Source organism: Lissotriton helveticus, chromosome 4_1 (genome assembly GCF_964261635.1).
Source record: "Lissotriton helveticus chromosome 4_1, aLisHel1.1, whole genome shotgun sequence".
Taxonomy (NCBI): Eukaryota; Metazoa; Chordata; class Amphibia; order Caudata; family Salamandridae; genus Lissotriton; species Lissotriton helveticus.
Genome location: NC_136063.1, coordinates 96,674,099 through 96,699,859, shown reverse-complemented (window position 1 = coordinate 96,699,859; position 25,761 = coordinate 96,674,099). Strand labels below are relative to the sequence as shown.

Genomic DNA, 25,761 nt, shown 5'->3' with positions numbered 1-25,761 from the left:
TAGAGTAACAGTGCGCTTTACAAGTATCCCACATTTAGGCCGTGGATTCTGTGTAGGTAAACCCCATCTTGCAGGAGTTTATGTTTCTCTGTGCTCTCTGTTTTGCACCGCAGTTTGTGTTCGTGGTGCCAGTGGCGCAGTTTGGTGCCACAAGTGGTGGCATCAGTGGTGGTAAAGCCAGCTACGTTGCAGGCAGATTTGACAATGTATCAGAGCACCAGAGTCTGCCAGCGTCTGTCCTGGAGGGGCTAATCCAAAGGGCATCACAGTCGGACCCAAGGGTATGAACAATGGAAGTTCATGTAGAGCCATGGGCCAGAAGGAGCACCGGGTTAGTTTGTGGGTCTGGGGAAGATGCTGATCATGGCACATAAAAACACAGCTGTGCCCGAGCCTGGTGCCGGAAAGTGCAGGTATGAAGGCATCGGGTGTCCTCGAAATGAAGAACTCTGCTCCGTTGGGCCCAGGAAGGCCAGAAGAGGTGGAGCTCAGAGAAGGTTGAACCCGCTGCACAACAACTGTGCTTTTTATGTTTCTGCAGCTCATCTGAGGACTGAGAGGATGATGATCCGGAGCACAGCCTTAAGCAGCGCTGTCTGCATTTGCTATCCCAGGCCGTGAACAGTTTCGTTTTGCATTCCAGGATGGCCTTCAGATGCATGCTCTGGCATGACTCAGTAAAGCAGGAATAGTGGTCGGACTAAAGAAAACCAAGCGAAACATTGACAGTCAGTGATGGACATTTATCACGTACAAGCCCTACAGGGTACAAAACACCTGCATGTGTGGGAGGAGACGACAGGAATTTATGTAAGGAAAAGCTCACAGCTCTATAGGATAGCGAGCTCTGGATCTGCATCAAAGGTACGAGAATAAGGCGTTGTTGAACAAGGGTGGGTGCCATGTGACATTTGTGATATATTCTAAAGCCACTTCTAGCTTCAATATGAAGCCGGTGACATGAGAGCTGTGAAGTTTCCAGATCCAGTCTGGTACTTGCGATTATTCTCCTGTAGTGGGATCTGCAGGTAGAAGCATCCATCAAAATATTGAAATATTGTCACATTTGTTGTACGCAGGGATTTTCACAAATTTCTACTGTCAAAAACGGTATTATTCAAAATTGGTTCCAGATGAATTACTGTTTTTCTAGATATTCCTAGACCCAGGTTCTTACTGGCATATGGGTTGCTCTGGTTTGTCCTAAAATATACAGGTACAGTCTTTGGATGCACAAATCTGTCCCGAATCATGGTCAAAACTAATACACCACATGAAATAGCCAGATGCATCATCTGGTTGAGACATCTGCCTCTTGTATTTAGAGATAGCAGCATGGAACCTCACAAGAAAACATCAAACGGGAGAGGTGTGGAACTGAAAAAAACTTAGCAGACCTCAAATGTTACTGGGACTTGGATAAAGTAACATGTTACAAGCATAGGTCATGCCTATTTAGAGCAAAACAAGTCACTTGCAGAAAAGACGGCGTGCCTTTACGTCCCTGTTGCATGGTTAAAGAAAGAAACAAATGTTTCCTCGGCCCGTTCTGGTACAAAGAACCATTGGAAAAATGTACAATTATTGATAAACGTTGGATACCAGGATACCACAAAGTATAGGATTCTATAACAGATTCAGTCTCCAAAAGTAGTGTTTCCTGCAAAAAGAACAGTGCAGCAAGAGTAACCAGAGAGTTTAGAGAAGGGGTGTTTTTTTTGGGGGGGGGTGGGGGGGGGGGGGGGGGGGGAGAGGGAGTAATGGAAGAAATCCCGGTCATAAAAAAAATGAGTTTGAATTCCCCACACAAACAGATTAAGTAGGGCGAATAACGAAAATCATCGGTGTTTGTTCCTACGTGACGGGATACATTGTGAATGAATGTTTTTAACTAAATGCACACAAAAGACTCTTCAACTCATCCAGCCACACTTCACAGTGACAGAGGATTAATGAAAGTATGATGGGTCCACGCTGGAGCTTCTCAACCCATCAGCATCCCAACATTTTTACTTTATCAATGCACTGCACAAAAAAAGTACGTTTCCAGGACTGAAAATCATAACTTTATAAACTATTCTGTATATTTATATACACACGTATATATATATATATATATTTTAGAGAGGAATTGACAGATCTTGAGAAGTGGATGGGCGTCTTATATGTAAAAATTCAAAATACAGTTGTCACTATTAACCATTTTAGTGTAAATGTACAAATCTTTACTGCTAAGCAGGAACAGGAAACACACAAAGCAAAATAACAACCAAAGACTTCATTGGTTTAGTGTCTCATTGCATTTAAAGAGGAATAACTGGAAGGGTAAGAGTCTTACTGCAGAGAAGCTCTTCAAAGCAGCCGAGATCCTCCAGGAGCCGACGAGATGAACAAGACAGTGACGGCCAGGACCATGGATTACCATACCTGTACCACCTTAAATCAACAGATCTTATTCCATCGGCGCCTAGGATGTTGTACAGTCTTCCTCCTTTTATGTTCCCAAAGTCCTTCATTAAAACATGAATTCTGTAACTCTCTCTCAGCATTAACAGTGGTTACCACTCAAGTCTAAAACAGTCTAATCCAAAGTTTGTCCACTTTGTCAAGTGTAGCCAATGCTCGAGGTCCCAGTGCGTTCTGTGATGGGAAGTACCGGCCATCACCAGCTCGACTGTTCAAGGATCAGTGCAGGCAGACCTCCCAATTCTAGGCTGTCAAAACTGTGGCGAAACAACAAGCTATAACAGCAAGACTCTCTGTCAAACAGTAAAACATTACAAACATTTGAGACATCCTCTCTTGGCCACTAGGGCCTGTGCTGAACTGGGCACAAAGTGCAAATAAGAATTAAAAAAGCGAATTTCAAAACACCTCATAAAAACACACATAAATAGGAGGCCTGGTCCAGAAAGAAGCAGGCAGCATGAGTCGAATGGCGATTTAGATTTCAGTTTGTTGCAGAGCATAAATAAATGTTCAGATTTCCCTTTGCAGCGAGATCCTTTTTTCGTTCTGTCCGTCCCCTTGGCTCAGCTACATCTTACGAGACTGCAGGGTCTTTGGCTTTTGGCTGGTCAACAGCAGACAACATAGCTACAGTTGGATCGTCTGAATACTCCTCTCCATCTGCAAAATAGGACCCTTCTCCAAGTTCAAAGAAAATGGGTAAGTCTGCGCTACCCACATCCACGCTGGAGTCCACCAGAAACAGGGGCTGGGCCGTGTAATGCACCAACTGCTTTCCTGGAGGGAGAAACCAAGAAAGGTGATATCAAGCAGGGCTTCAACAACCACACAGACTCTAAAAGGGATGCTGATAAAACCTTGTGTCGTAGCAGTCTATGCCGGGCACAAAAGACCTTCCCCAGCAGCATAGGCCTGAGCTACAGATGAGAGCCTATACCAATGAAGCAGGAATGTAATGGCCAGTATCTCCTACTAAGCAAGCATGAGGCTATTAGAACATTTTGCCTTTAAAGCTATTAGAACATTTTGCCTGATGAAGGATGGACGATCTAATTTTAACAGAGTACCGGAAGACAGAAGGGGTTTAAAACTCCCCATGGTTCTGAAGCTTTTAAGCCCCTATTAAGCAGCTCCCAATGTGGTTGACACGTAGTGCCTCGCTAGGTGGTCTTCCCTATAAATTTTTTAGATGTAAATATTTTTAACAAGGAAGTAGGGAATAACTGAGTACTATGACCTTTTAAAACATTAAAGTCTCGAATAGGAGTGCCTCTGTATATTCTACTATGAGAAATTACTCCTGTTGCACAAGTTACTACTTGTGTAATGATATATCTTTAAGAGACATTAGTTAGTGATAGATTCCTTACCTTAGAATATCCCCAGGTATCAGACTGGATCCAAAACGTTTTTCTGCTTAGCAGTACCACTGCGCGCCAGTAGGTGGCGTCCTGCAGCTCCGCGTCCGTCACTGGGGTCGTAGGCACCGAGATGACGTCACGGAGAGTACTTAGGGGCCACCCATGCACGCTGACGTCAGTTCTGTACATAACTATTCCGTGCTGATATGCAGAGCCATGCAAGATACTGACAAGTGGTGCATAAAACTAGGGCCCTAAAAAGGGATGACCTTCACCCTAGTAATCAGTCTGCAGAACAGGGAGGATGGGTGGGGCGGTAAGGAATCTATCACTAACTAATGTCTCTTACAGATATTCTGTTAAACAAGTAGTAACTTGTGCATCTGAAAGAGACACGTTAGTGATAGATTCCTTGCCTTAAAATAGATACCCCAGCAATACCAACCCCGGTGGTGGGTCTGCGAACAAGATTACACAAGAAAGTCACGGAGCACAGAACGACCAAAGAAGCAATCTCCCCGGACCTGACTGTCTAGGCAGTAGTGCTTGGTAAACGTGTGCAGCGAGGCCCACGTAGGTGCTTGACAAATGTCCTGCAAGGGAATGCCGCGTCCCAAGGCAGTAGTGTCTGCAGCTGCCCTGGTCGAATGGGCACGCAGCCCCACAGGAGGCACCTTCTTGGCCAATGAGTAACATGCTTTGATGCACAGAACGACCCACCGGGAGAAGGTATGTTTGTGCACTGCCCGACCTTTTTTGGCGCCCACGTAGCCAACAAAGAGTTGGTCATCCACCCGGAACTGCTGTGTACGCTGCAGATAGAATGCAAGCGCACGTTTTGGGTCCAGACGGTGGAGCCTCTCCTCTTCCCTGGAAGAATGCGGAGGCGGAAAGAAGGTGCGCAAAGTGATGGTCTCCCCGATGTGAAAGGGTGTGACAACCTTTGGCAAGAAAGAAGGACGGGTCCTTAAAACCACCTTGGCCGGATGAACAGAAAGGAAAGGAAGTTTGGAAGAAAGAGCCTGGTGCTCACTCACTCTTCTGACAGAGGTGATAGCTACCAGGAAAGCCGTTTTCAAGGTGAGGACATAAGGGACAGTTATGAAGGGGCTCAAAAAGAGCACACATCAGAAAAGTCAAGACAAGATTCAAGTCCCACTGAGGCATTATGAAGGGCACAGGTGAAAACGTATGCGTAATGCCTTTAAGGAAACGGTTAACAACCGGGGACTTGAAAAGAGAAGGCTGATCTGTAAGCCGTAGAAAGGCGGAGATGGCCGAAAGATATCTTTTGATAGTGCCCAGAGCAGAGCCCTGCTGAGCCAAAGAGAGGAGGAGGACCGTCCCCTGCTGCTGCGACACAAGATCCTCCCGAAGAGGCAGACGGATCGGGGGCTCGATGCTCATACTGAGTAGCTCGGGATATCAAACTCTTCGAGCCCAGTCCGGAGCCACAAGAATGACTTAGGCCCGGTCGCGCCTGATCTTCTTCATCACTCTGGGCAGAAGTGATATAGGCGGAAAGGCGTACAACAGACCGCGGCTCCAGATCGCGACGAAAAGCATCTCCTGAGCGAGCACCACCTTGGAAGGTCCAACGAGCAGAACTTCCGTTACGAATAGATCTAACCAAGGCTCTCCCCACTGCAGAAAGAGACCTTGCGCCACGTCCGAGTTCAGACACCATTCGTGATCCACCATGCACTGGCGGCAGAGTTTGTCCGCCTTGGCGTTCAGAGAACCTGCCAGGCGTTAAACCACCATGGTAATGCCTTGATGTTCCAGTCATGTCCAGCGGTGCAGAGCCTCCTGACATAGGGTCCATGAACCCACCCTGCCCTGTTTGTTGCAATACCACACAGCGGTGGTGTTGTCCGAGAACACCTGCACTACACTTCCCCGGACAGAGGGAAGGAATGCCTTCAGTGCAAGCCGGATCGCCCTCAGCTCAGGAAGGTTGATATGGAGCCGGGACTCCACCGGAGACCAGAGGCCTCTGATCTCTGCCTCTCCCATGTGGCCTCACCATCCCAGGAGGGACACATCCGTCACCACTGTGTGCTCTGGTTGTGAAAGGGAGAGGGATCTGCCACTGACCCATTCGCGAATTCGTGAGCCACCACTGCAACTGTCGTGCAGCGCCCTCCGAGATCAGGACGTGATTAGACAGGTTGCCCTGATGCTGTGCCCACTGGAACTTCAGGTCCCACTACAGAGCCTGCATATGCCATCTGGCATGCGTCAACAGCAGGATGCAGGAGGCCAACAGGCCCAGATGCGGGGAGGGTCACCCTGACTAAAACCCGGGATAGAGGCTGAAAGAGCGGAATCATAGCCTTAATATCCCATACTCGCTGCTCGGGAGGATAAACCCGAAACAGTGTCGAATTCAGAACCACTCAGATGAAGGGGGGCTTCTGAGAGAGACTCCGGTGGGACTTTGGCACATTGATGGAGAACCCCAGCCAGTGCAGGAGGTCGGCTGTAGTCTGGAGGTGGGTGATGACTGTCTGGGGCGAGCCCTCGTTCAACAGCCAGTCATCAAGGTAGGGGAAGACTGACACCCCTAACCAGCGCAGATGAGCTGCGACCACCGCCATCACCTTCGTTAACACCCGAGGGGCACTGGTAAGACCGAAGGGGAGCACGGCAAACTGAAAATGCTCCTGGCCTACCGTGAACCGCAGGTAGTGCCGGTTGGCCGGCAGGACGGTGATGTGGAAATAGGTGTCCTGCAAGTCCAATGCCACCATACAGTCTTCAGGGTCCAGGTCAGCCAGGACATTAAACAGAGTCAGCATCTTGAACTTCTCCTTCCGGAGGTAGCGATTGACGTCCCGGAGGTCCAAGATGGGGCGTAGGCCCTCCTTGTCCTTCTTGGGGACCAGGAAATAGTGGGAACAACAACCACTCCCCACTTCCTGACCGTTAACGCACTCAATGGCCCCCTTGGCCAAGAGGGCCGTGACTTCCTGATGGAGAAGAGCCAAAAGATCCCCCGACATGCGGTGGTACCGAGGTGGCATGGCCGGAGGGGAGGACAGAAAGGGGAGTGTGTAACTGTGGCAGATTATCTGCAGCACCCACTTGTCAAGAGTAATTTCGGGCCAGTGGTGGCGGTGGCAGCGGACCCTGCCACCCACCGGCGTGTGGTGCCCCCTGAAGCTCGGATTATGACGGCTTAGAGGCGGAAGCAGCAGGGAGGAGGGTGGGGGGAGGGGGGGCTGGACAGACCCGCTCGCTGGTTACCAGACCCGCCCCTGCGGAAGCCAAGTCCGCGGCCATGCTGGGGCTGGTTCTGCACAGGATTAGTGGAGGAGCGTGCGTGGGTGGGTGGGTGGTCTTACTCTGGTTACGAAAGGAACGAAACCCAGATGTGGCAGGGCCCTTCGTGGAAAGACCCAAAGACTTGGCCATGGCCCGCAAAACTTTAAAGAGCTCCAGGGCATTGTCAGCCTCGTCACCAAAGAGGCGGAAGCCATCAAAGGGCATGTCCATGAGCGAGCTCTGGACATCGGGCGAGAACCCGGTAGATCGCAACCAGGCATGGCTCCTAAACGCTACAGTCGTGGAAATCGCCCTGCCTAACGAATCAGCGGTGTTCAAACCACACCTGATGGCAAACTTCGCCGCATCCTTGCCCTCTGCAACCGCTTGGGAAAGGACAGCCTGGACCTCTTCAGAACACTGAGGCAAGATCTCGGCTACCGAATCCCACACACCGCGTGTGAGTAGCGGCTCACACGTTAACCGATCGCAACCCCAATCTGGCTGAGGAGAACTACCTCTTGTCATATTGGTCCAGCCTCCTAGAGTCCTTATCTGGCGGAGCCGTGGGAAAGGCACTCTGCGAAGTCGAGGCCTGAATGACCAGGCTCTCAGGCGTGGGGTGAGTGGTCAAGAAGGCAGGATCACAAGGCGCTGGGAGATGACGCCTAGCAACGTTATCCACCGGCGCTCTCGAGGCCGGCCGCAACCAAGTGCCCAAGAGGACTTCGGTGAGGGCCTCATTGAAAGGGAGCAGGGGCTCTGACGATGTAGACGACGCTTGGAGCACCTCCGTAAGGAGGTTGGTTTTAAGGGCCACCGTAGGGAGGTTGAGATGAAGAGCCTCCGCAGCCCGACGTAACACCATAGAGTAGGAAGCGCCCCCCTCCATACTAGGTGGAGGAGAGGCAAATCCTGGGTCAGACGACACACCAAGTTCTCCTGCATCCTGAAGGTCATCCACCCAATCCTGCTCGGAGTCACATTGCCGTGCAAGGGGGTCCTCGGAGCCGTCCCAGTCCTCATCTGGCTCCATGGTAGAGGGAGCAGGCCGCGGCGGCAGGACCGGAGAGGGGGTCATCAAAATGGTCCGGGGCAGGGGCGGCATAAACAGCACCCAGTGCGGCACCTGTGGCGGAGCAGGGACCGGAGCCAAAGGCAGTGCTGGAGCCAGCAGCGCTGGATCCATTGGTTCAGGGGCTGGCGCCAGGGGCGGTGCTGCCGGGCCAACAGGATCTGGACACGGGACTGCAGGCTCGCTGGTGGGAGCCAGAGGCCTAAAAAGGTGGCCCATGGCAGCAAGAAATTCTTGCATCTGCTCGGGAGTCGCTGACGGACCCGGGAATGGCGGGTAGGCCGTGGGACTCCCAGGCTCCAGAGGAGCCGCAGGGGCGGAGCCCCTGTCCCCCTCTTCTGCCTCTGAGGAGCGACATGGGTATGTTGGAGAGCAAGCACGCTTCTTCCACTTCTTATGGCGTTGCTTACCAGATTCTGAAGGCGAAAATTTGGAGTCCGAAGAGCGACGGTTCCGGTCCCGGGAGCAATCCTGCGAACGGTCTCTAGACCCCGAGCGGTGAAGAAAGGAGTGACGGGCCTCCAGCAACTTGCGGCACCGCTCTTGCAAGGCCTTCGGGGCCATGGCCAGACAGTCTCGACAATCCCGGGAGTCATGGTCGGGCTCCAGGAAGTAGAGGCAGACATCATGGGGGTCCGCCACCGACATATTATGGTGGCACGACCCACAAGACTTGAAGCCGGGCATCCCTACGTGCACCAGGAGAAAATTTGAGGATACAAAAAGTGGCCAAAAAATGACCAAAAAATGACCGAGGTATGTGCTCAATCCGGATCTGCGCTTTTGGAGCGGAAAAAGAAAGAACTGACGTCAGGGCGCATGGGTGGCGCCTAAGTACTCTCCGTGACGTCATCTCGGCGCCTATGACAGCAGTGACGGACGCGAAGCCGCAGGACGCCACCTACTGGTGCGCAGAGGTACTGCTAAGCAGAAAAAAATTCCGGATCCAGTCAGACGCCTGGGGATGTTCTAAGGTAAGGAATCAATCACTAACATGTCTCTTTCAGATAGTGCACATATAGTGAACTATGAGTTGTATGGACAATATTGTACCCTGTACTTTCTAGGTGCAACAGAATCTGCATCACCCACATGAATTTTGATGGGTCAAGTGAAAGATCCAATTCTGAAGAGCTAAATATTATTTTTCTACTTTTTGATGGCACTCCTTGGACCAGGCAAGAATTATCGCACTCAATAAAATTCCAAAGACAGCAGTGTTGGATTTTATAAAGTGAGAAAAATATTGCTTCCAGCATCATGGCACTAGTATTAAAAGCCTTGGAGACAAAATACATTTAAAGCAAATTTAAGCCAGCAAAACTGGTCAAAACCTGGTAAGATATAAAGACCACTTTACAGGGAGAGGGAATTGTGATTTACACAAGGATGTTTTGGGGGTAGCTTGGCAAATAGTGTATTTGTGTACCCTAACAGTCTGGTAACTTTTTGAAAACTTAGTAGGTTGTAAAGGAGTAGGTTAGTTACCCTGTAAGAATCTGTTCTTGGCATGTAGTGCTGCAGATTCACATGCTGTGCATGCTCCTGCCATCTACTAGTGTTGGACAAGGATGTGTGCAATAGGTTTTTCTTCAAAGAAATATTTCGAGTCATGAGGTACTGGGACTCCTTCTCTTGCTGGTAATGCGCATGGTCATCGATTATTAAGAACGTTTTCCTGCACAGCGGGTGAGGATGGCATGTGAAGCAAAGCGTAGTATAGAGGGATGCTCATATAAAAGAGGGAAAAGAGATAGTAAGAGACGCTGCAACTGACATAGGGGTCCAGGGAGGAAGGTGGGCACATGTGACTCTACAGCACTAAATGCCACAAACAGATGCTTACAGGGTAAGTAACAGGCATGTGTGTCTGTAGCCACACATGCTGTGCACAGACTGTAAAGTAATCCTCTCAAAGCAGTGGCTAACCTGTGGATGTTGTAGTATATTGAAAAAGTGTACAGATTACTGCCTGCCCAACATTGGCTTGTGGGAGTGCTTGGACGTCCACGCAGTAATTTTTTAAAACATTGTGTGGGGTGGATATGTCAACTGTTGGAATGTTCCCCAGGAATGCCATAGTGGCTCCTTTTTAGGTCAAGCCTATAGCAGCAGCGCACATGCGCTGCTTGCTCTGCGAGTCATGCAGTAATGGAGTATGTAGTGGAAGCTCCGTTCACTCTCCACCCATGTTTTTAATTGGCTCGTGTCATTGTCTTTCGTAAATGCTGCCTTCTGATTGATTATGGTGCTTATTAATCCCTCCTTGTTATGGTCATGTCGTCAATTGTACCCACCCATGGCTACTGGCCCCTTTACTTTGAGTGTTACGTGGTAGAGTATGTGTTATTTAGAGTGTGGGCACTACTTTGTCCGTGCCTTCTTGCCCTCTTTTCCCCCCTCTCCCTACCCCCACCACTTGTCCGTGCTCCCCCCCTGTTGTCCATGATGCAATGCAATAGGTCTTGCGTAAATGTGCGTCCTATTGCATTGCAAAAGCTTGTTTAATATGTAATGTCCTGTGAACTTATCGCTTGGGCTGGTTGAGCAAGGGGAGATCGTAAATGCAGAGCGCAAGTCCTCAACACTATGCAAGTCTTCGAAAAGGCTGAATAAGGGGGCTGTGCTGTCTGCAATAATGGTATATGCTCAGAATGGAAAATTGTTTCACAAGGACTTCTCATAGAAACAGATTAGGACACCTAATCCCACCTCGGCTCAACCACCCTTTCAATTTTAATATTATAGACTGTGCTTGGGCCTCAGTTCTATCGCCTCACGCTTCATTATGCTATTTAACTCTGGCTTTTTTTCCCCTCGTAATACTGTCACCAGTGCTCCTTATGGACACGTTGAGAAGTGTTGTGCAGTTTCGAAAGTCTTGCTGGACCCGTAACCAAGTCTGCTTTAATGGCCTTGTATTCTATGACAGACTTGCTGCAATGTGTGTTGCCTTCACTTTATGTTCATCCATGGGTAGATGAATACAGCTACTTCAGACTAGTATCCAAAGCCCTTGCCCATCCTAATGTTTTCAGAAGCTTTTACATTTATTTATTTATTTAAAACATTTGTAGAGCGCGGCTGTCACCTGGCAGGTATCCTGGCGCTGAAGAAGCTTACTCCTAGAATTGAAAGCGAAGGGAGTTGAATAAGGGGGGGTGGAAGTGGAGGGGGGAGCTAGGGGAAGAGCCATGTTTTTATTCGTTTCCTGAAGGGTAGGAGCTGTGTGATTTGGCGTATGTCGGCAGGCAGACTGTTCCAGAGCTTAGCAGCAGCTACTCTGAACGATCTTCCCCCGATCCTGGCCTTCTTGAATCTAGGTACTATTACGAGGCGGGCGGTCGTGGATCGAAGAGTTCTAGTTGGGATGTACCACGAAAACATTTGTTGTAGGGGTCTTGGTCCTGATCCGTGTACTGCCTTGAAGACCAGGCAGAGGGCTTTGAAGGCTATGCGTTGCTTCAAGGGGAGCCAGTGTAGCTCGGCTAACGCAGCAGTGGCCGAGGATCTCCTAGTCCATCCAAGGGCCAGTTTGGCTGCTGCCGACTGGACTCGTTGGAGTCTGTCCAACAGTACCATGGGAGAATCGAGCAGGAGGGCATTGCAGTAGTCGATGCGACTAAGAATAGTGCACCTGACTATCAAAGCTCGGGCCGGAGGTGGTAATAGTGGCAAGATTTTACATAATGATCGCATAAGGGCCGAGCAGGTGGCGACTGTTCTTGTTACCTGTGTTTCCATGCTAAGTTTGGTGTTTAGCATGACGCCCAGATTGCGAACACTGGCGACAGGTAGCGGATTATCTGGATTTTCCGGGGGCCAGAACTCCACAGGCAGGAGGCGAGGTATTCAGCTCGCAGGACAGAACTGCTCCATTATTGTAGGATTTTTCCATACAATAGTTTTTTGCCACCCTGTTTTATGTTGGCAGGCAGTTAGAATCTGTAGGGTTGGGGGGATATATGTGTGTGTATATCTATGGCGTGTGTGTGCAGTGTGGGTCGTGAGCAGGTTGTGTGTGTGGGCTGTATAAACAAGAGCAGGGGGCAGGCTGAGTGATTGGTTGCAAAATCTGGATGAATAGGTGTGGGTAAGGCTTGAATAAAAGAGAAGTAACCACGTTTTATGGTAATGGCAAGGGTGCACAAGTGTTGTTGAGTAGAGTGGTGGGGCAGGTTTGCACATGGCAGCTTGAAGTGAATATGCTCGAAAAGATTACAGTGAAAACAGGATGTGTGACATTACAAATAGTCTAGACTGCCTAATGGCAGGTTCCATGCAAGAGATGGAAATTATGGGTGCTCTCTGGAGTGAGTAGATGATAGCTGGAGGCTAGGGGGTGGGGTACAGACTAGACGAGTAGGAGCAGAGTGGACTGGGAGAAGGGGCACAAGTTTGTATCAGTGACAGAAGATGAGGTTAGATGAATGGGAGCCATTAGCCTCCAGGTGATTTGGTTAGGAAGGAATGGCTGCTATATGACTGAATGGGAAGCAGGATGAGTTGATAGCGAGTCGTAGAAACTGTGCCCAAAGTGTTTTGTGAGGTGGTGGGTATACAGTGGGAAAATGTGTTAAACTTGGGCGAGTGCGGATTAGATTTGGGTGAATGAGACGTCACCAGTTAAATGAACAGGTGAGAGCTGTGTGAACGGGGTGATAATGCTTAGTGTGTGTACTGCTCAAAAGTATATGGGTATGAATGACCGGATCTGTGGAGATAGAGTCTGTGAGGGAGGTTACGTGACTTGTTTCAAAAGAGTAGTTGCTTGACTGGTGTACAAGATAAGATCAGAGTTTTAACATTCTTTTATGGGGTTGTGTAACCAGTGTAAGACAAAGCTTCTCTTTCAGGTAAAGTCTGTTTTAGAGGCAGTGATGGTAGGATCTGTATCGCTCAAGGTGTGTGTACTCCCTTCCGACAGATGAAAAATGCCATGAGTGTAAGGCAGCGGTTTAAGGGGTGATGTTGGACATTGGGGGACTTGCACATAGATGGTACATTCATTACTCAAAGTGGCACAGCAGACATTTAAGCTAGAGTCAAGGCAGTTTCTTCAACTTTCAAAAATGTCTAGAACTGTGCGGGAGATTTGGACTGTTTTTTCCAACTGAGCAAGGTGAGTCGCATGTTGGAATTGGTCCTCGATGCAGGATCAAGTAGAGGTATGATTTAGCAATTATACACTGTGTTAAAGGATAGCAAGAGCATGCCACTTTAGCCTTCCACTGACTGTGCACCTTATCTCCAGGACCCACTTACGGACACAGCTATTGACCAGTAGCGCCATATTCACACTGCCCATTTTTACCTTCTACATCCTACCTATTTTGTGCCCTAGAGAATGCATAGAATTTTCCCTACCAAATACACAACTTGTTTGCGGTGTGGAATGAGACCTCTCTGCACATGACATGGTCTTGTAGTAAGTTGATATATTATTAGACTGGGGTGATGTTACTGCAGAGAACGGTGACAGTTAAACAATGCTTGCTGGAATTGATACCTTGGCCCAAAAAAGGCCCATGTTCTGAAATAGGTTTGCATCTCTGGGGTTACTCCTGGCAAGAGACGAATAGCTATATATTGTTTCTCCCCAGCACCCTGAGATGCCAATCCTGAAGGGTGAACCAGCATGACTGGGCTTTGGCAGTGGAACTTCAACTGTGCAAGGTGAATGAGCATGCAGACCGATATCGGGAGCTCTAACACAAGATGAATAACCAGTTGGTTGATGTCCTGACTGAACCAAACACATTGATGAATGCCCAAGTGGATAGTTCAACAGACGATAGGAGCTCACTTTCAGAAATGTAAGATGGGGTGGAGATGAAGCTCTGAGTAGTTGGAATGTCTGGTATTATTGATGGATGGTAACTGAAATGAAACAATGCACTTATACGAACCAATGTCCTTTACCCCATGCTGGAAAAACAGCACTGTTTATTACATTGATTTATGATGTGCACCAACAGACCTATGACACAGTCGATAAGCGGAGGTTTTACCTATAGCATAATGTTGTTATTTAAAACAATTGCATTTTTTATATTATTTTTTTTGCTTGACGTGTGTGTGTACACTACTGTTTGGAGAATGGTGGACTGCACAGAACATATGTTTGAGGTACATAGTTTATGCCCATAAGGTTTTACTTTTTTTAAAATTATTAGTTCACTATGCAAGACCGGTTATCATTCTTGGTCCAATGAAAGATCATGTCAATGACGACCTCATTTCAGAATTTCCACAATAGTTTGGATCTTGCGTACCACACAAGTACTCAAGCACTTTTATTTTGACTGACAAGTCGTGGGTATCTTTGTTCGTCTCCATGAATGGGATGCATATCTAAAAATATCTCCACGGCATGAAAAAAGGGGCATAGGCAACAATTAACAACCTGATTCGATACCTCCCTACCCAGAGGGCTTCCAGTTCTGTGAATAATTTTTTATTAACACTTGGTCAATGGGTTCATAGAAAAGTAACAAAAACTAAATATATGATTAATGAAGTAGACCTTGAACTTCTCTTTTGATATTTAAGGTAACAATATTTAAGGTCACATTAAAGAATTTGTGGCCTGCAAGTATTTATTTTTTATTTTTGCAGAGTTTTATATAGCGCTAGCTAGACCCGAACCGAATCAGGTATCAGAGCGCTTCACATAGCACCAGTTACGGGACGGACACACATTAATTTTAGGCACGGGGAGATTAAGTGATTTGCCCAGAATCACAGGAAGTTTTGGCGTCGTTACCGAGACTCGAACCCAGATCCCCAGGTCCAAGGTCGAGCGCCCTAGCCGTTAGGCCAACTCCGATGTTGGTAAGTTATGGCTTGTGCGTAGACAGTCGTCCAGAATGATCTGCATTGACCCGCACCAATCAATCAGTGATGCAAGCATGATTTTCACATGTCATTATCTTAGCAGTTCTCAGGAAACATCTAGGTGTTGTCATTCATGAGGGGGCGTCTGTGCGTGGGGTGAGTGATAGGGACTCTGAGGTGGGCACTCCAGATCAGTGGTCCTTAATATTAATTTTTTTTTAACAGTTTGTAAAAAAAAAGCAAGATGTTAAATAACTTAAAGAAAAAAGGTTTTTGTAATTTTGGAGGGATTTGAAATTGGGGGAAAAAATTAAATTGGAATCCTTAGCTGGATTTGTGGGAGCTGCAAAAATACAGCAAACAGAATATAGTATGGATGATGAATGGCCTAAATTGCAGCTCTGACTAAAAGAGAGGGCACAGTAGAAGAAAAAAGACAGTGTTATGTTACTGTAGCATATTGCTTTGTCTTTTAGAGAATGCTCTATCTTTTACCAGACTTAACTTGTGACTACTTCAGTACAAAATGTCACAATTAGCTACCAATGCAGGCATCACAATTCTTACAGCTAGCACATGACACAATTTCTGTGAAATGTCCAGCTAGCAGATTTGCTATTTTCTATAAAATCACTGCTATTTGCATCTTTAAATATTTCTGCTGTCAATTTCCTTTGGAATCGTTCACAATGCCACCATCAGTACACACTATTTGTCAACAAGAGAAAAAGTCACTTACCATCGGTAACATTATTTCTAGTCTAACTAGCAAAGCTGCCTGAGTTTGTCTGCCCTGAAGTTTAAAGATCCCACCAGGAGGAGTACTATGAGGGAAATACCATGACTATTCAAACAGGTCCAACGATGCAGGGTCTCCTGGCACAGAAACCAGGACCCAATCCTACCCAGATTGCTTCAATACCACACATGGGTGGTGTTTTCCGCGAGGACCTAATCCAGCCTACCCTTGATGGACATCACGAAGCTTTCAACAACAAGTGAATGGCCTGCAACTCCAGTAGACTAATGTGGAGGCGGGTCTCCACCGGACACCGCATTCCTCTGACCACCACTTCTCTCAAAGTCAGGTCTGAGTGGGGGAGGAAGAGGGGTCTGCTGCTGGTTCAATGTATGTAGAGCAGCCACCACTGTGGATCTTTTCCAGTGTCCTTCAAAACCTGGATGTAATCCGAGGTTCCTTGGAGCTGGGCCCACAGACTTCAGATCTTGCTGCACAGCCCACACATGCTACCTGGTGTGATCATCAAACAGGCTGCTGGTGACCAGTAGACCAAGAAGTCTCAGAGCCATCTTCACTGAGACCCAGGACTGAGGTTTAAACACTACGATCAAAGGGTGCAGGTCTTGGGGGAAAATAAATTGGGGTTAACCCTGCTAGCGGAGGCCTGTACTTCCAGGTTCTTCTCTGGCGTAGTATGTTGTGTGATAAAAAGCAGGGTCACTAGGAGCGGGTCTGTGGCTATATGCCAACGGTCAGTTTACTGGCGTACAAAAGTAGTGATTGGTCCAAGTGCTCATAAGACTATCCGTTAGTACGTTGGTAAAAGGCAGAAGAGGTTCAGATGAGAATTGGCAGGGTTGAAACACTTCATTGAGGAAGTTACTCTTTCCCCTGGGTTGAAGGCAGTTGTAGCTCAAAATGGTTACTTACCTCTAGAAGTAGTTTTGAAGTGTGACGACTTTTCTGAACTTGCATGCGGAGCATTATTCCCCAGCTAGTGGCTGGTATGGAATTATCTAGTTAGTCTCTTTCCTCCTCCTCTCCTCCACCCCACCCCCTTTGGGCAGAGTTGCCATTTGGTACCTTTTCCTGTGACAGCAGAAGCCCACCACGGAAGCTCCTTTGTGTGGTTATCATCTTTAGTTTCTTTTTTCCCCTTTCGCTTGGTGACTTTATCCTTGTAGTGGCTTCCTCGTATTCCTCACTCCTGTCTGAACTTCCTATTTATCAGCATCCTCACTTCTGCAGAGATAGCATGTAAATCCAGAAAATTCTTCAAGCTGCATTCTGCAGAATTCACCTGTTCTGGATTCACAAGCTGTGCATTGATTGAATAGCAGTCTGGCCCCCCTCCCGGATGTTCATGAGTTTGAGGTGTCCCACTTGTGCCTCGGTATGGTTGGACATCCATGCAGTAATGTGTTGTGAAGATCTGTATGGAAGACCATGTTACTGCCATATAACTTTTCTTTATGGAGACATTTGCTATGTCCCTCTCTTCCCAGTAAATTGCGCTCTTGGTTTTTGAGTTAGCGATGCACCAGCTATTTAATAGCAAGTTTAGATTGTTTGGACTATCCCTTTCTGACTGGTGCACCTTGTTGGGATGTGTAAATGAGATGCTCTTTTTCAGTCCAGAGTGTGCATGGTTCTTTTTGTCAGTGTTTTTTTGATCTTGGAAAAAGGCTAGCAGCTGTCATGCTTGATTAACATCTATGTGTAAGGTGACATTTGAGATAGATAGTGGGTGTGTCCTCCTTACCGTTGACTGCTTGCATTTCACAAATTTCTCGAAAGGATGCGCCCGCAGCTAAGAAAGATTATGTTACTTACCCCTTATGCATCTGTTCTTGGCATGTAGAGCTGTTGATTCACATGCTTTGCATACTCCTGCCATTTAGTGTTGTGTCAGGATGTTTGCAAGTTGCTTTTCTTCAAAGAAGTCTTTCCCAGTCATGAGGTAAGGTGTCTCATCCTTTCGGTGATAGTGTGCATGCGCATCGACTCCATTGTTCGATTGTTTTCCCGCAAGAAGGTGAGAATGGAGTGAGTGAGTGTAGTACAGAGATGTCCATGCCAATGTAATGTAAATAATGAAAACTGCAACTACAGGTGCCAGGGGAGGTGGGAGGGCGCATGTGAATTAATCTACAGCTCTATATGCCAAGAACAGATGCTTACTGGGTAAGTAACAATCTGTTCGAGGCATGTGTGCTGTAGATACGCATGCCTTGCATAGACTATATAGCAGTATTGTTCCAAAGCGGTGGCTAACCGGTAGGTGTTGCAGTTGTTTGAAAAAGTGTTTATAGCACTGCTTGGCCTACAATGGCTTGTTGATGTGCTAATAAATCCACACAATAGTGTTTGGTAAATGTGCGTGGTGTGGACTATGTTGCTGCCTTACAGATGTGAGCTATAGGAATGCTACCTAGAAAGGCCATTGATGCTCCTACTTATCACGCGGAATGTGTTCCAGGAGGTACAAAGTTCAAGGTTATTTACACATACTATTTATTTTGCTGAACGCTGGTTTGTGATAACAAGTCAATTCATAGTGCTGAAAGCATAGTTGACAGCAGTCAAGATGACCAAACTCCTTTCAGAACCTCAGGCTCACTAGCTCAAGCACACGCCAAGCAGGAAAAAGGACACTACACAAGCACAGAAATCAGGTGGAGGTTGCCAAGTAATATGCCAGCAGAGAACATTGTGTGAAGCAGCTGCCAGGGAGCACACTAGGTTAACCACACATCATAAGGAAAGCACACAAGGCAAATCGCAATAGAAAGAATGGAAGTTGGATGGAGAAGAACATTCTGTGGTAGGTATGGCGCATCAGTGCACAAGATAAAACAAACTATGCAGACATCAAATACAGTTTAAACAAGGGTAAAGCACTTTAGACTGAAGGACAACAAATACATAATATTGTATTTGGACAGCAGCTGCCATCTAATTGTGCTTACCAGTATCTGCTGTGCTGGTGTCGGTCTCTGTGGATTTTTGCTCTTGAGAGGAAAGAAGGTCCTGTATCTATGAAACCAAATAAAAAAAGCAGGAGCTTTACAAAAGCTTTTAGAATAATAATCAAGAAATTATCAACACCCAAATGTATGGCGCAGGCACCAAACTACACAGGTTTCCTATTCTCAAAAAGCTGTACACATTAAGCTTGATTGATTGTTCCTTCAACTTAAATGACAATAAGCTTTCGATGTTTGGATAGGGTAATAGGTAAGTCATAAGATCAGGCATTTATTTGATGAAGTTACAGGTGAATGGATCCTTTAATATAAAAACTTCACTCCCAATCCTAGCGAGTCTTTTGATAATTTTGTAGCCATCAAAGCCATTTAAACAAGCTAGAACTTTGCATGTACTGTGGAGTGCCTTCAGTTGGGTGTGCAGACCGAAACACAACACCAGATTCTGGGATAAAAATAGGCTCTAGCTTTCATTACCTCCTGAACCGACCTTATATTCTGGCATGTGATAAGTTTCACTACTCATCCCCTCTCAAATGGGTGTGGGTGATTGCCTATGTGACCCCCCCCAAACTTCCCCACCAAATGGTTCAGAAGACTTGCATTCAGGGGACGTGCTGACTATGCTCCAAATCATACATGTCGCATTGTCAAGGTGTCTATAGAAGGCCTGTTTGCCCCGGACCAATATTATTATGTCGCAGGGGGCAAATGAAACCCCAAGGACATCGCCAGAAAGCTGGGAATGTATAGTAGCCACCGTTTCACTGGGAGCTTCCTTCTCAGAAACTGATACGCCAAATCCGATGAAGAATTGCAGGTTCTCTCCCAGGAGGTCACCAGCAACATCTTTACATTCTTGAGAAAGGTGGCTATACCATACATGTCTCAAAGAAAATGGCGGTCCTTTCTCCTCTCAGGAGAAAGTATACAATCAAGAACCTATTCCCATGTGCCATAAATTTTACATTCTGAATGAATGGGTTGTCAATAGCCATTGATTTAAGGTTATAACAGCTGCACCCACTAGAGGCTGTCACCAAAACAGGGGATAGTTAATAGAAATCAGCAAAAACACTAGAACAGATCAATTGTTCGCACAGCTGTGCCCCGCACTGCAAGTCTAGAAGGTGACCCTTTTCTACAGAAGGGTGAACAAGGAGAAACAAATGGCGTCAGCACCAAGATATCCTTGCGGATGAGAGTACACTTTACAAAAATACATAAATACATTTGCATACTCTTCACAATAAGCCCATCGATGTGCGGCAGAGAGAAATCCTTTCACTTACGAAACGGAACAGTTTCTTACCTGTAACTCCAGGTCTCGCATAGGGGTATTTCCGTAAGTCATAAGCACTTGAATAGTCCTCCCGACGTGCGGGGACCCCTGACCACTTCTTTTTGATATATACTCTACAGGATGATACTTAAGACACTTAAGAGATAGAGAGACAATGATGCAGCCTAAATACATAGGCTACACTGGCCGTATCTTCATCTTGAAGTGAAAAAAGGGGGCCAGTACACTATGTTGTGCAATTATGTAGTGTTTAACACACACAAGAATCCCTTTCACAAAGCTCCTTTTTTCCTGATAGAGAAGAGAGAGGACAGAATAGCCCCGTAGCCTGTCATTGGTCTTGAAAATAGAAGCTGTGCCTTTAAGAACCCAGAGACCACCAGTATCCCATCATGCACAGCCAGTGGCAGTTACTTCAGTTCTTTTTGAGGGCAATGAGAAGTGAATATATGCCTCATGTCTGGATCCCTCGGTCTATTTCACTGGGAACGCAGGAGGGTTGCTTATCACTTATCATGGAAATACCCCTACGAGAGAACAGGAGTTATAGGTAAGAAACTGTTCCTTCTCTCGTAGGGGATTTCCATGTATAGTCATCAGCACTTGAATAGATTAGCAAGCCTATCTCTACAGAACGCAGTGGAGGAGACAGGATAATGATTTACAGATTTCAGAAAATTGGTTCCTAAGGGAAGCCCGTCCTACTTGAGCATCTGCCTTGGCATCCAAGTCCAGGCAGTAATGTTTAGTGAAAGTATGAACTGTTTCCAGGTTGCTGCTTTGTAGATCTCTGGACTGGGAATGTTGAGGAGCAAAGCTAAGGTAGCTGCATTTCCTCTGGTAGAATGAGCTTTAGGCTTAGCAGCTAGCTTTTTGATAACAAAGTAGGGTGCAAGAAACAATCCATTGGGAGATGGACTGCTTAGAAGTCGCTAGAGGGAGCCATAATTCACAAATATTTGGTCAACTCTCTGTAGATCCTTAGTTTTATCCAAATACAATTTAAGAACCAGTCTAACATCAGGGAATGAAGGGATCTCTCCACGCTGGAGTAGATGGGTGTTGGAAAAAAGTAGGTAAAGAGATTGGTTTTCATGGAAATCCAAAACCCCTTAGGGAGGAATGTCGGATTAGTTCTCATGACTACTTTGGATGCATGACATACTGTGTATAGCTCTTGACATCAAAGTGCCTGAATTTCACTAACCCTGTGGAAAGCCAGAAGGAAAGCTGTTTTCCAAGACAGATGCTGAAGAGAAGCCTTATGTATGGGCACAAAAGGTTCTTGCATAAGGCGAGAGAGAACCACATTAAGATCCCAAGGAGGAGACGGATATCTAATGGGAGGAAAAATCTTCTTCAGACCCTCCAGTAAATCTCTGATGACAGGAATTCTGAAAAGGGAAGTTTGTGAAGAGCATTTCCTGTCAGGTGAACCTTAATAGAAGAAAAAGGCCAGACGGTGCCAAATGGGGCAACTATGGAAGGATGACATCATCCTGGCAAGGGGTAGGATTTGCATTGTACGCTGAGCACCAAATACAGAATCTCAATTAAGGGGCATAGGCAGACGTGAGGTAAGTTCAAGTGTCCATACTGTACTAGCTCAGGAGCCATGTGGCCAAATTCATATAGAGAAATCTGCTGGACCAGTTGATCCATAGGGCATTCCCCAGGGCTCCTGGTTGGTAGTACATCGATCCAAAGCTTTGGCATTTTCTGTTTTCTGTGGTGGCGAACAAGTCAACCCCCGGAGTAGCCAATCTTCCGAAGAAATCATGGCCCACGTTGTCGTTTAAGACCCGCTTGTGGTCCTGGAGTAGCCTGGTGAGAGAGCCGGCCTGAGCATTCTTAGCACCTGGGAGGTGAGCTGCTGCAATTATGAGATTTCTTGACAGAAGCCACTTCCAGATCGCCTGGGCTAACACATATAAGCTCAGGGCCTCGATCCTCCTTGCTTATTGAGGTAGTACATTGTTGTTGTATTACCAGTCTGAACAAGCAGGGAGTTGGAAAGGAATGATAGCTGAAGGGCTTCAGTGCCAGATGAACTACCCGTAGGGCGTGTAGATGGATATAATAATAATAAGGGAAGTTTATAAAGCGCCTGGTTACGCTCCAGAGGCGTGTCCCCGCGCTGTGGTGAGTGGAATGAGCAGAATCCCAACCGCAAGGACATCCCGATCTACTGCGTGTATAGGTGGGTTTTTAGTTTCTTCCAGAAACCAGGTTCAGATGGCTCCAGGCGAAGGTCCACAGGCAACGCATTCCAGCTTTTCGCGGCCAGATACTTAAAGGACCTGCCCCCCAGGCGTGCCTTCCTTATCCTTGGGACCTGGAGTAGCCCTGCGCAGGAAGAGCGCAAAGCGCGCGTTGGTACATACCGGGTGATCAAGCCCTGCAGAGGAGCGGGTGCTTTACCTCCCAAAATGCGACGGCATGTGCAGAGGGCCTTAAATTCGACCCTTCTCCTTACAGGGAGCCAATGAAGGGCCTGGAGGGCTGCTTTAGACGCCGATCTCTTAGGGAATTTCAGGATCAGGCGGGCCGCTGCATTCTGAAGCACCTGAAGGCGGTTGATGGCCTTCCCGGTGGCTCCCAAATAAAGCAGGTTGCCATAATCCAGGCGCGATGTGACGAGGGCATGCACCAGCGTCCTGCGAGCTGCCGTAGGGCGGAGATCTAAAACCTTCCGCAAGCTTTTCAGGACGCCGAAGCAGACCCCACCACCCGGCCTATCTGAAGTCCAAAGGAGAGTTCTGCGTCGAACCACACTCCTAGGTTTTTAGCTTCTTGGCAGGATGTGGGGACATCCCCCAGACAGGGTGGCCACCATGCCGATGACCAGGCAGTCGGACTCCCCCCCCACCACGAGCAACCCCGGTCTAGCTGCCATTTAATTTAAGACAATTGGTGGACATCCAAGAGGCCAGTTCCTGCATGCAGGCCCTGACCCTGTCCACCGCAAGACCGGGTACGCGCGATAGGGAGATGACCAACAGCGTGTCATCGGCATAGGACACTATGCGTAGGCCATGACCTTCAGCGATACGTGCCACCGGGGAGACAAAGATTAAATAAGGTTGGGCTCAGGGACGATCCCTGGGGCACGCCCTGTCCCAAACCAATCTCCCTCGAATAGTAGTCTCCCTGGCGAACCTAAAAGCCTCTCCCAGTCAGGAAAGACTGGATCCAAGCAAGTGCAGCTCCTGTTATCCCTCCATCATTCAGACACTGTAGCAAGGTGGTATGAGCTACAGTGTCGAACGCTGCACTTAGATCCAGTAGGATGAGAGCCATAGTCTGGCCCTCATCCACCCCTGGCGTAAGGTCTCCACTGCCGTCAATAGCGCTGATTCAGTCGAGTGGCGGGGACGGAAACCAAACTGGGTTTCGTGCAGGAGGGTCGCCTCCTCCACGAAATCCATCAGCTGAGTGTTTACCGTTTTCTCCGCCACTTTAGCCATGTAAGGTAACAAGGAAATAGGCCGGAGGTTCTCCAATTTTTCGAAGCTGATGTTTGGCTTCTTTTGGAGTGGTAGCACCACCGCCTGTTTCCAGTCTTTAGGCACAGTTTCAGTCCTGAAAGAGACATCCAAAAGATGTCTAATGTATGGTTCTAGCATTGGCAAGCGGTCAACCAGCCGTTTAGGCGTAGTGGGATCCCGAGGGGAGCCCGATTTGACTGACCCACAGATCTGCAAGAGAGTCTCGCGGGATGGGGTAACGAAGTTGGTTAGCCTGTGTCGTCGTCCCCCCCCCTCCCTGGCGGACTCTACGAACACAGACCCTGCAGTAGGATGGCTAGGGAAGGCCGAGTATATTTTAGCCACTTTGTCAGCAAAGTAGTCCGCAATCCTGTTGCAGGACTCCACTGAGCAGTCTTCTGGCGTAGTGGAGGGCAACCCCCCTGAAAGAGTTTTGTATACTAAAAACAATTCTTTGGTGGAGTTCCCCGCCTCCATGATCCTAGTGGCAAAGTGTGCTGCTTTGGTTTTCCTGATTAACCCGTGATAGGCGCGCCTCTCAATTAAGTAAGCCTCCTTGGCATCCGCGGCGAAAGTCCCCCGCCATTGTCTTTCAGCCCGCTTCATTGTAGTTTTAGTGACACGGAGCTCGTTGCTGTACCACGGGGCAGTTTTTTTAACACGGCCCCCCACTTTTGCAAGGGAAAGTGGGGCCGTGCAGTCAAGTGCCTCTGTAATGCGTTTACAGAGGTTGGCATTAGCTGTTTCCACATCTTTCCCCCCTGGGCTTTCTCCTCTAATCAGTGCCACACTAAACTTAGCCTGGGAGAAAGTGGCCCATCTCCGCCTCGAGTGGTACTGGGTCGTTGGCACTGGTAATCTAACCCACGGGATACGTATGGTGAAGGGTACCAAATAATGGTCCGACCAAAGGAATGGGAATCGGGGTCAAGGCATCAACATCCCCCCAGTTAGCAAATATAGGGTCCAGCAAGTGGCCCTGCTGGTGGGTGGGGCCTCTTACTATCTGATTTAGCTGAAGGGCCCCCAATACTTGGCAGAAGTCCATGGCCGCTTTGTCCGTGGAGTCCTCCAGGTGCATATTAAGGTCCCCCAGTACCAGAAACTTGTCCCTGCGCAACGCAGCTTCAATGATGCCTTCTGCCAAACTATCCCCAAACCCGGCCGTGGGGCCCGGGGGTCTGTAGATCAGAAGACCCTTCATGGTGTAGCTCTCATTTACCTTGATGGTAAAGCTGCCGCCTCGCTGTCCGGGGTAGGGGAATAGTCTAGCTGACAACGTAAGCATTGCTTGACTACAATAGCTATACCCCCCTCCTCTACCAGTGCGTCTATCCTGCCTTAGCATGGTGTAGCCCTCTGGTAGCGCCTCTGCAATATCTGGGCCTGAGCACTCATCGAGCCAGGTCTCTGTAAGAAACACAAGGTCCCAGTTCTTTTCCATGAGTAGGTCATACATGTCCAGCTTGTGTTTCCGTAGAGAGCGAACATTCAGCAGGCCACAGACCAGGTCGTGGCGCTCAGTTCCCACATCCCTATCCAAGTTGTAGGAAAAATGACAGTGCTTGCAGCCTTCATTCTCCTCCACCCTCATGCTGTGCAGACCTGGACAGGAGGTGCCACTGCGGAGGGACATAGACTCCCTTCCACTCCATTGTAGTAGGCCACCTGGAGGGACATGGAGTCTGGCCCTGGCCCGCGGACAGGCGCAGACGGGCTTGACTTAAGCGCGACTTCGGCGCGCCTTCGTCGCGCCCGCTGCGCTCGTCCGCTGCGTGCTGGGTAGGCATCCGCCTTTTATCTCCCCCCAGCGTCAGCAACACTAGAGCGCTGCCCGTCCTCCCCTCCGCACCGGAAGTGGCTTGCTCGGACCTTCCCCGCCCTCTGCTCGAACGGTGCTAGTCACCGGCGTCAGAACGAGGCGGGAAGGAGGAAACGAGCCAAGCCCTTCTGCGTGATGTCTCTGCCCCTGCGCCTGCCTACAGGTAAGGTATCAGCAGTGCCCTCAATCAAAGTTACGAGTCACTGTAGTGACAGTAACCAGAGGAAGCCAGAAGCGCTCACCTCCTAATGCCCCTTGTGCAAATAAAACAAGTTATTTAAAATGCTCGTCATCAGCCTTTTAAAACATGAACAGCACACACGCTGCAGCTCGCACCGTCAAAGCAGCAGGGACACTGCCACTGTCCACTTACCGCCACCAGGGCCCGAGGTCCAGTGCCTTTTATCTCC

At 48.1% G+C, this 25,761-nt stretch overlaps 1 protein-coding gene across 2 annotated transcripts in view; it reads right to left on the bottom strand.

The window, feature by feature from the left end:
• Positions 1 to 2,189: 2,189 nt before the first annotated feature.
• Positions 2,190 to 25,761, bottom strand: part of HSF1 (heat shock transcription factor 1) — a 491,085-nt gene continuing 467,513 nt past the window's right edge. For both annotated transcript variants that reach the window (XM_078686503.1, XM_078686504.1), the window contains 2 exons: positions 18,721 to 18,787; positions 2,190 to 3,246 (listed from right to left, as the gene is read on the bottom strand). In XM_078686503.1, coding sequence (XP_078542629.1) covers positions 3,044 to 3,246; positions 18,721 to 18,787 — 270 coding nt within the window. In that variant the 3' untranslated portion in view covers positions 2,190 to 3,043. The remainder of the gene's footprint in view (positions 3,247 to 18,720; positions 18,788 to 25,761) is intronic.